Here is an 11,227-nt window from a genome sequence, read left to right as displayed (position 1 = left end):
AATAATTTTCACCTGATGGTTTTCAGTGATGACCGTTGACTGTATCAATTATAACACTGGAGTTGCAAAACATGAACTGTTTCTTATTTTGAGGTTCTAGCAGAGGAGCACAACTACTGCTACACCCTTGTACCAAGAATGGCCTTCTTCTATTGAGGGAGTCTGTTCTATTCCACCTAGCAGGTAGCTCTGGAAGAGATACATATGGAGCAGTAAGAGAAGAAGGGGATACCTGACTAGCCAGCCACATCAGCTGTATCAACCTTGATAAGCAACGGAGTGACAGATGTCATGGCCAGATCTTCCTTACCCCTTACATCCATGATCCCTTCCCCACACCTTTTTTTTTTTGAGGTTCTGGGGATTGAACTCAGAGCCTCATGTTTGCTAGGCAAGTGCTCTAACAATTGAGCCATGCCCCTGGCCTGTTTTGTTTTAAGTTATTTTTCTAATACAGTCTGGCTGGCCTGGACCTCAATCCTCCTATTTATGCCTTCCATGTAGCTGGGATGACAGGCACACACCATTGCTCTGGGCCCATGAACCTTTCCTTGGTGGCCACAGATGACATCTGGAGAGCACTATGGCTATACATACAGCATACACAGTGTAGTAAATCACCTAAAGACAGGGTCTGGGACTGTCTGTATTGGGCTTCACCCTGGTTTATTCACTTACTAGCTGTGTGATTACCTAGCAGCTTAAATTCTCCATGTCTAAGTTGCCATAACTGATTTTTTTTTTGGCAGTACTGGGGTTTGAACTCAGGACCTTGCGCTTGCTAGGCAAGTGCTCTGCCACTTGAGTCACACCTCCAGCCCAAGGTTCCTTAGCTGTAAGATAGGTGAGCTAAAGATACCTCCTAAAGGGTTGTGTTAGGATCAAATGAGCTAAACGAAACTGTCCAGAGGATACTTAGTACACGATTACCTGTTCAACATCTGTCAGGTATTATGGTTCGTGATTATTTGTGTTTGAAATGCAGCTTTGCCACATCTCAGAGTGTCTTTGGATAAGTTACTTAACATCTGTGTCCCGTTTATCCATAACAAGGTTCCCACCTCAAAGATTTTGAAGATTCATGCTTAAGTGCACAGCACAGTGTCAGGTATGGAATAAGCACTAAAAAGATCAGCTGTTATGACGGTTATTCTGTGTCTCTTTTGTAATGCCAGGACTGAACATAGTAGGCAAGTGCTCTCCCACTGAGCTACACTCTAGACTTGTATCTTTTGCCAGGCCTGTACCTTTCTTTCTTTTTTTGGTGCTGGGGATGCAACCTGGAGCCCTGCACGTGCTAGGCAAGTGCTCTGCCTGAGCTATACCCCCAGCTTTATCTTTATTTGCTTCAAAGTCAGAAAGCTTTGAGTTGGTACTTTCAGATTTATCTTTTGACTTTTACTAGCTCACAGCTAAGCACTTAATATGACCTCAGATTTCTGAATATAAGAATTAGCTTAGTTAGGCATGGTGGCACCCACACGCAATACCAGCACTTGGGAGGCAGAAGCAGGAGGATGGTGAGTTCCAGGCCAGCCTGGGCTACAGACAGAGCCCCTGTCTCGGACAAAAAAATAAAGCTTTGAGTGGCACTTGCTAGATAGTTCTACTTCTGCCTACTTGACGTCGGCGTTGCTGATTCGTGGCGCCTTTCTCGCCTGCAAGAAGCCTACGCTTGGGAAATCACATCCCCGCAGAAGATTGTGCAAGGCCCTCTTGGGCAAAGACTGCAAACCCCGGCGCAGGGCTCTAGGAAAACTGCTCTTACCCCTCCTGCAATCGCAGGAACACCGCTGAGGAAAGGCATTTTCCGCCGGGAGCCTTTCCACCTATGCTCATTTTGTCCTCCCTGGGAACGGGTGCTGTAACTTGGCCAGAGCCCACGCCACGACCCAGACAGGCGCGGCGGAAAGGGAAACTGAGGCCGGGGCCCCGCAGGCCCTACGGTGCGCAGCGGCACAGGGAACCCCGGCCTCCGCAGACACCTGGCGCCCGCATCAAGCCCAGCCGCTTCCTGTCCCGGGCGCGCGGCGTTCACGTGACCCCGCTCTGGGCGGAGTCCGGGCGGGCCTGGATCACCTGAACAAGGGAGTCACGTGAGCGGGGGGCGGGGCGGGGGCGGTGCCGAGTGCCGGTCACGTGACGCGGTTCCGGGGCCGCCGCCGCCGCCGCCGCTGCCGAGCCCAGCAGAGCTGCGCTCCCCTCCGGTTCTCCCTCCGACTCCCGCTCCGGCTCCAGCTCCACCTCCGCCCTGGCGGTGCGACCCCGTCCCGGGCGAGGCCCCGAGCAGCCGCACACCGTCAGCCCCGTGCCCGCCGCGCAGCCCGGGCCCGGCGTGATGGGGGCCGCCGCCAACCGGAGCGCCCACCTGGGGCCCGCGCCCGCCGGCCGCCCGTCGCGCGCCCTGCTCCTGCTCCTTCTGCAGCTGCTGCTGCTCGTCGCGGCCCCGGGGACCGCGCAGGCCCAGTCCGCGGAGTTCCCGGAGCTGTGCAGGTGGGTGGCCCTCCGGGGCGCAGGCTTATCTCGCGGTGCCCGCGGGCGCGCGGCCAGGAGCGCTCGGGAAGGGACCTGGCCCTCGAGTCCACGCTGGGTTCCCCCCCCTCCATCTCCCAGGGAAAGTTGTCTGCGTGGTGGCCACAGAGAGAGCAGAGGGTCCTGGGCGCGCGGGAGGATGCAGTGTCCTGGCGCTGGCCCGCAGAGCCCTCCCCGTGCCTGGCCACTTGTGGCTGTCACTAAGTCGGGCTGCTTTGTGTGCGAGCGCCCGCCGCCCGACCCGTCTGGGTGACACACTGCGGCCAGCCGCAGCCCAGCGCCTGCCCTCGCGGCCGTGCGTCTGGGAAGTTGGAGGAGGCAGGACCACAGCGTGGCTTTTGTTCCACTGCAGGTTTTCATGAGAGTTCCACCAGCGGGGCTTCGCGGGGCCCCTGGGTGTGGAAGGGCTCACCAGTGAGTCGGAGCCCGCGCGAATGGCCTTGGAGTTGGGCGGTGGTGGTTTCGCCTGCTGACTGATTGCCTCCATGTGGGTTGCCATTGTTTTCCCTTTAAAGTGGCTTTTGGGCAGTAGGTGACTTTTTTCTTTTTGATTGGGGTGTTGGGGTGTCATCCTCTATTGGTTTTGAAGACCTTACCCTTCACTTCTCCCAGTCAGTTTCCTGTCTGGTTGCTCACATGATGTCATTGCCTCCGGGGTGGATTATTCTAGTCGAGTCTTCTGCCCTGGGAAACACGGTTGTGTAATCACTCGTCCCAAAGAGGTGTGTTGGGGCTTGACTAGGAGTCGCGGGGCTCCAGGAACTTCCAAGTTCAGGAGCTCGCTGACTGACCTCTGGACTATTGAGGAGGATGTGAAGACAGGATAGAAAGTTCTGAGCAGTCAAGTTCACCCCTCTTGGCACTGGCAAGTGATTTTTTTAGACTGAAGTAGCCAAGGTTGAGGCTACTTTGAGCTGAACTTCAAGTTTGTGGTAGGGGTTGTGAGGATTCTTATTTTTCCCTTGTGTCAGAGATAGTTTTATTAGCACCTGGAGTTCAGAACTTGCAGAAATTATTCTCCAGAAACTGCAGCTGACCCGAATAGAAACCCTTTGGAACGGCCCATATTCTCGACTTCCCCTGTTTTGAAGGGGAACTGTGGCTGGAGGGAGAGTTTGCTGCCTAGTAACAGGGCAAAGATACATTGTTGCTCCGTTAACTTCATGAGGTGGAGGACCAGGGACAACTTAAACAAGGTCAGGCCGAGACTGATATTTTAGAAGGAAGTTTTGGAATAAAGGCAGCTGAGACCAAGAACATCCATCCATTAGGACTGAGCTCAGCTGGGCTAGTGATGTGGAAATCTTGGTCTTGTAGCTAATTTGAATTCGATTATTAATAGTTAAGGTTACCATTGGCAAGGCACCCTGCTACTGGCTTATTTAGAGGCCCTCACTTGTGTACTGGGCAGTCACTATAGCCTCTTGAACCCGTGTTCATTCACCTCATCTCCAGGTGGAATACGGCCCTTGTCCAGTGGGAATGGCCTTTGTATGTACATATGCTGGCCACTGTCACATGTGGGCATAACTTTTTAGGCAGTGCTGCAGAAGGTTCTTAGGTTGAGCTACACTGTTAGTGTGAGATACACCCCCTGTAGTCTTAAAAATATGTCTAAAGTTGTTGCGTTAACTTTTTCTGCCCTCAGGGTACCAAACACACTTCCTCTCCCACCCCATCCCTTCAGAGGTGGGTTTCACACACCTTTTTCCCTCCTTGTGACTGCACATGGAGATTTGCCAGAGCCTGTAAACTGAGTACTTGCACAGTGAAGTGTTCTTAGCTGTTCCTGTTTTGCTTTGTTTCATTTTGGCAGTGCTGGGATCATAAAGGGTCTCAGCCCATGCCAGGCCTGTCACTGAGTCCTGGCCCTTGTGTACTGATATGAGGTAAAACTGGCTCAAAGGTCCTTCACTCTAGCCCACACTAGAGGACTGGGATGTGATCAGATCTTTTTAGATGCAGTGTTGGAAGTTCCACCAAGGAAGCGGAAGCTGTGTTACCCTGCCCGTTTCTTCTGTTCCTCTGCTCCATTTGCCGAGATGGAAGCATTCACTGGAGCCTCCATGAGCAGGGAAAGTGGACGCCTACAGCTCTTACTGTTTGCCTTTGCTTTTTCTACTCTGTCACATGGAGGCAGGCAGTTCTTACATACAGAAAGATGACATTTCAATTTTTCTTTTCTTTTTTTGTGGTAGGAAGGTTTGAACTCAGGGCACCATGCTTGCTAGGCAGGTGCTGTTAACCACTTGAGCCACTCCTCCAGCCTATTTTTGTCTTGGGTATTTTCAAGGTAGGGTTTGCAAACTATTTGTCCCGGGGTTGGCTTTGAACATCTATCATCCTGATCTCTGCCTTCTGAGTAGCTGGGCATGAGTCACCAGTGCCTGGCTCAATTATTATTATTTTTTGCTTTTATTTATTTATTTATTGTCAGTACTGGGGATTATCAATTCTTATTTTTTTTTTAAATGCAGACCTGGGTTTCACTCCTGGCTCTATCACTTGAGCCACACCCCAACCCCACATTCCACATGTTTGGAAACTGGTTGGTTGAATGGTGGAATACTTTTTTCCTTTAAAAACGGTCTTGGTGTGGTTTGGCACTCAGGGCAGCACTGGAACCTCCTATTCTGCAAAGGTGAAGGGATATCCAGAGCCACTGGGCTCTCTCTTGAGAGTCTAGGCAGTTGGTTCTTTTTGCCCTCACCAGGTAGAGTTGGATTTCCGGGAAAATCATCTCTTATGTCCAGCAGTCTAGAACCTAGAGAAGCTGTTTTTCATCTGCAGTCCTGCAGGACCCAGGATAGGGAGTTGGCCTGCTTTTGGGGGGTCGGGTACATGTGGGGACCTTGTGTTGGTAAAAGCTTTGAGGTGAACTTGGGCTCTGAACACTTCTGGGATAGGGGTGCAGTTAGTTTTTGGGAGGGCTGAAGGAAGCAGAGGGACTATTATGGCCGCAGCTTTTGGGACATCCATGCACACGTGTGGCTTCTTCTTGAGACAGCCATTGGACAGGCACCACAGAGGCAAATTCCCTAAGTACAACTAGCTGGAAGCAGCACTTTAAATGAGCGCTTGTTCCTAGGAGAGACTGGATGATACATTTCTTAAGTGTCTAAAGGGGCCCTGTGGCTGTGGAAGGAGTTAGTGATTCTTACCCAGCTATTCTTAGGGGGTGACATGCTAGGACAAAGCTGGTAGAAGGAACTTGTTTCCCATAGTCAGTATGACTGGCTGCAGGACCAGTCTGGGCCAGAGTTCATGGGGCAGGAATGAGTGTCTGAAGGTCAGTGTGGCAGAGCCAGTGAGACCAAGAAGAGAGAGACCCAGGGGGAGAGGAGGCAGAGGCCAGGCCATGCCAAACCACCAAAAGTGACCTGCAGTGCTCTTGGCTAGTCAGTGGCTTAACTTACCACTTTGTGTCTTAAGCTCCACAAAACGCCATGTTGTGTAGCGTGCAAGTTCCCCAGCCACCATCCCCAATGGGTAGAGTCTTAACAGTTTGTAGTGATACAGTGCCTTGGCTGGGCTTCATTTAAATGGTTTAACTGCTTTAAGATTTATACAAGACATGTTTCCCCCAAATTGTTTGGGTGTAAATGCTGGACAGTTCTTATTTTTTATTCTTTTGGACAGTTTTTATTATTGAGGATAGGAGAATAATAAAACCAGCTGGGAGTTGAGGTCAGTTTAGCTGCTATCTCTAAGGACATTGTTTGGTTTTTTTTTTCTCTTTCTTTCAATTTTTTCAAAGGAGCAATGCTTTTGTGCCTAATTTGGGCCACATGTTAGCCTGGATCATATCCATTTGTGGGAATGCGTTTCTTTTAACCATAAGTGTGCATGGAAGCTGAAAATTGTTAATTATGGTTACATTAGGTCTCATGCTTTAATTTTTAGAACAGTATCCCAACAAATTCTCAGGAAATAAATGCCTAATTGGGCTTCACATCCTTTTTCAATGTTTCATAGAGAGGATTTTTTTTCCCTCCCAGTGTTGGTGATGGAATCCAGAGTCTTGTGCATGCTAGATAAATGCTCTGCCATTGAGAGAAGGGCTTTTGGATCATGGGACAGAGAAAAATAATCGAGGCGCTCTCTTCTCTATTTTGATCTTAGCATAGAGCTGCATTGTAGCGTCAGAGAGAATTTGTCTTATGGAGCTAGGTCTAGTTGCCAAGAGTACAACCATCACTGTGGGATTGTCTCAGCTGCAGAGATCTCTGCTGTGCCCTGGCTGGTTATGGATAGTGAGTGAAGAAGTGAGAGTAGCTGCTTGACTTTCTGGGATCCACTCGGCATTCCCAGCATCAATGGATGGGAGTTCCAGTTCTTCCTCATCCTTGGCAACACTTGGTGTTGCCTGTCTTCATTCTAGCCATTCTCTCGGGTTTGTAAAGGTGTCCCAGTGGTGCTTCACTGTTCAAATGCCCAGTGGCTCACATTGAAGTGGATCTTTTCTTGTAATTACTGTTTTGCCTAATGGTTTTGAATGTCTTATCATGTCTTTTAAAAAGAATCTTTTACTGATTTTAAAATATCATATAAAGTTAATACAGAAAATACTGATTGGGTCATTTAACTATATTTTTAAAATAAACTGAAAGGTAACACAAAACTACATACTTTGTTTCTCTTTACATAATCTGAAATCACTCACCGTTTTATTTTGAAAGCCCAATGTTGAAGCCTTTAAAAGGTATTTAAGGGTTTGGTCAAGTGAATATAAAATGTATTTGTGTAAAGAGAAAATGAAATTGTAGCCACTGGTATGTACTGACATTGGTTACAACTGAATTTTAATTCTTAGAACAATTTTGATTAGCAAACCTAATCAAAGCTAAATGTTTTAAAGAGGTAAATTTTTACAAGGATATAAGTTACTGTTCTATAGAAATATCCTATTAAATATTGTATGCCCCTCTCTCTGTACACTTTATAAAAAAGTAAAATACATATAAAGAAAATTAAAAATATCTTTTATCTCCTCCCTTTAACAATTTTTTGAGATCCTTCTCCTTATTGAAGTTTAAGAATTTTTTTTTTTTTTTTTGGTGGTACTGGGGTTTGAACTCAGGGTTTCATGCATGTTAAGCAGGCACTATTACCGCTGGGCCACTCTGCCAGCCCTTTTTTGTGATGGGATTTTTTTTTTTTTTTTTCAAGATAGGGTCTCTGGAACTATTTGCCTGGGGCTGGCTTTGAACCTTGATCCTCTTGATCTCTTCCTCCTGAGAAGCTAGGATGATAGGCGTGAGCCACTGGCACCTGGCTTGAAATTTAAGAACATCTTATATATCCTGGGCGCAAGTCCTTTCTCAGACACCTGCAGGTGCAGTGCTTATTATCGGTGTTTTCCAGTCTTTGCCTTGGTTTTTTACTTTGCTGGTGATAACCTTTGAAAATCAGATATTTTAAAAATTTGATGGACTGTAATTTACCAATGTCCTTTTTTTGTAACCTTTGAAATCTTTGCTTACAGCAGTTTTGCAGTCTCAGCCGTATTGTCATTTGGGCTAGGTAGTTTGTTGGACAGGCTGTGCTGTGCACTGTAGGATGTCAGGCTGCACCCGTGGCCTGTACTGTCTAGATGCCAAGATTACTTCCGCCGTCCCTCCTCCCCCAGTTGACACAAAGACAAATATCTCCAGACATTGCAAGTGACCCCTGGGGTGCAAAATCACTCTTAAGCAAGTCTACCCCAAGGTCCACGAAGATTTTCTCCTGTGTTTGCTTCTAGAAGTCTCAAAGTTTTAACTTTCATGCTTAGCCCTCTGATCAGCTTTTGGTTTAGTTTTTGTGGATGGTGTGGGGATAGGGTGCAGATGCATTTTTTTTTTCTTCTCATGGACTGGTGCAGTTTCTGTTGCTACTGTGTGTGTAGTGCTGACAGCTGAGTTTTTAAATTAGATTGCGCTGTAATTTTCTTTGGTGTGTTCTTCTTGACTGATGTTTGCTATATCTTTTGTGGAAAGAAAAGGTAGCTTTTAATATTTTTGTGCGCAGTGAAACAATTTTTGTATAAGCTGGACATTTTCTGTCCCATAAATTTTGGAAGAACTTATTAGTAATGCTTTTGGGACCTGGTGCTTTGGAGGAAGTGTGGTATAGTGGGGGAGGAGTTTTGTTTATAGTCCCAGGTTTTTGTTTGTTTGTTATTTTGTTGAGACAAGGTCTCACTATGTAGCCTAGGCTGGCCTCCAGCTCATGATCCTCCATTCTCAGCCTCTCAGGTGCCGGGATCACAGGTGTGCGCCAGCATGGTTACAGTTTTTATCTACTTAAATTAGATTTTCTACTTTATCTTGAGCCAATTTGGGTATCTCTGTTCCCTGGAAGATTGTCACTTCAATACACATTTGTGTATAAATAGGTAGCATGTGCTCTTTTATATTTCCAGGCATACCTCTTAATAGCTGAGGGCAAATTGAAAAAATTCTGATACTTATTTGTGCACTTTTTTCTGCAGTTATGTGCACCATCAGCTTTTTAAAAAAACTATTAATTTACATTCTCTTTTCTTAATTTCTCCTCATTTTCTGTTTCTAGTTTAAATTAGAAGCCTTTTTTTTTTTTTTTTTGCTGTACTGGGGTTTGAACTCAGGGCCTACACCTTGAGTCACTCCACCAGCTCTTTTTCGTGATGTTTTTTTTCCAAGATAGGGTCTTGTGAACTGTTTGCCCAGGCTGGCTTCTAACTGCTGTCCTCCTGGTCTCTGCCTCCTGAGTAGCTAGGAATACAGCCGTGAGCAACCGGTGCCCGGCAAATTTAAATGTTTTATTTTAAATCATTTTGCATAATTAGGAAATGTATTTAAACCTACATGTTTATTTCTCTGAGTCCCATAACATTCCGATAGATTTTGATACATGTGTTTTTTTCCCCAGCCTTTAATTCTGTGTATTTCCTTTTTGCTCCAAAAGTTCTGTATGATCTTCCCGGCCCCACTAAAATTTTAATCATTTTTCCAGGTGCTGTGGTTTGGATGTGGTTGAGTGGCCCCAGGCTTCATGAGTTGAAATTTACTCCTCACTATGAGGCATTAAGAGGGTGGATACTTAATCCACTTGGTGTACAGTGGTGGGGCCTCTGGGAGGTGGTCAGGAGTACTTAAGGTCATCAGGGTGGAGCCCCATGACTGGTGAGTTTGGTGGCTCTAGGAAGAGAGAGACCACACGTGTGCTCTCAGACACATAGCACGCTTCCTGTCCTTTGCCATGTGAAGGTGTAGGCTGCCTTGGGACTGCTAAGCAAGAAGGTCATCACCGTCTGTGGTCCCCCTTGACCTTGGACCTTCAGATACATGAATCAAAGTAAACCTCTGTTAAGTTAGGCAACGTCAGGTGTTTCATTATGGCACCGTGAAAAGGGCCTGATAGAGCAGGTCACTGAGTTTTGGGCTGCTTACTGTCTGCTGTGTGGCAGTGCACGAGGTGGGCTTTCCCTGGTGGCCTAGCACCACCGACTCATTTTGGGTGTGTTGCATGTGCTCACTCTGCCTCTGGGTCACAGCTCCTAAGTGTGCTGCTCTGCTGTCTTTCATGCCAATTCGCTCTTGGTCTGCTTGTCCCTGTTGCTTGCACACCGTGCCTGGCTCCCACCTTCCCCTTACCTTCTGCCAGTTTGTTGTTGGAACCCATGATCCTTCCGCCTCAGCCTTCCCAGTGCTGGGATCATAGGTGTGTACTACGATACCCAGTTTTTTTTTCTTAATTCTTTTCCCTTGGGCCCAGTTTCTTTGGATTGAGTTTGTTGTGTTGTTTTCATGGCATCGGTGCCCTTCGGGCGGTGGGATTCTTGATTGTGTTCTTTGCAGTAAGTCTCCTTTTGGACATTTGCTGTTTTGTGCAGCTGTGCAGGGCAGGGCTGTAAGCATTTGTTGAACTTGGCTATAAATTGATTTTGGGGAGATGGGGGATGGGCAGGGCATGCCTGTGGCTGATTTTAGTCTCAGGTTTTTCCTCTTCCTTCAGATCAGTCCAGTGCTGTTCCTGCCAGGAGGCAGCTGTAACCCCTGTTGATTGTTGGCAGAGGGTGTGTGCCCTGCCCATGCCTGACACTGGAGAGCTGTGGCAAGTTACTTTTCTCTGGGTCTCATTTTCCTTTTAGGACAGGTGGAAGTCACTTTTGTTTTTATCTGTTTTTGAGACAGAGTTTTGATATGTAGCTCCTGGCTGGCCTTCTGCCCCTGCCTCCAAGTGCTGGGATTACAGATGTGTGCCACCATATCCGGCTAGGAGTGCTTTTTTGGTAGTACTGGGGTTTGAACTCAGGGCTTCATGCTTTGCTAGGCAGCTGGGTCTATCACTTGAGCCATGCTTCCACCTGGGAGTGCTTTTGGAAGTCACTGTCCTGGTTTCAGTCAGAGTCCTCCCTTCCTTCACAGGCCTCCATCAATCGACAGCTAGGTAGCCATGTTTTCTCTTCTGTGTGGGAATGAAAATGCAGCTGAATGTCTAGCATGGCCTCCTGACCTGGCCTCCTAGCATGGAGGCTAGTCCTTTTGAACTCAGTGCTCTGTGCTTCCTAGGCAGGTGCTCTACCACTTGAGCCATGCCCCAGCCCTCTGTTTGAAAGCCACAGAACTGGGAGTCTCTGCGCATTGCACGCAGAACCCTGAGATGCTGAGTTGAGTCCTTCAGGACTCTTTCCCAGCTCAATTCCCTGCGCCTGGGTAGGGGCCAGGTGCCA

General features: G+C 47.7%; 1 protein-coding gene across 1 annotated transcript in view; it reads left to right on the top strand.

Moving 5' to 3' along the window:
• The first annotated feature begins 2,154 nt into the window (after window positions 1-2,154).
• Igf2r (insulin like growth factor 2 receptor) overlaps window positions 2,155-11,227 on the top strand; it is a 104,055-nt gene continuing 94,982 nt past the window's right edge. The window contains exon 1 of the mRNA XM_074071077.1: window positions 2,155-2,493. Within this exon, the coding sequence (XP_073927178.1) occupies window positions 2,339-2,493 (155 nt within the window). The 5' untranslated portion in view covers window positions 2,155-2,338. The remainder of the gene's footprint in view (window positions 2,494-11,227) is intronic.

This window comes from Castor canadensis, chromosome 1 (assembly GCF_047511655.1).
Source record: "Castor canadensis chromosome 1, mCasCan1.hap1v2, whole genome shotgun sequence".
In the NCBI taxonomy this organism is placed as follows: domain Eukaryota; kingdom Metazoa; phylum Chordata; class Mammalia; order Rodentia; family Castoridae; genus Castor; species Castor canadensis.
This window is presented reverse-complemented; position numbering and strand designations above follow the sequence as displayed.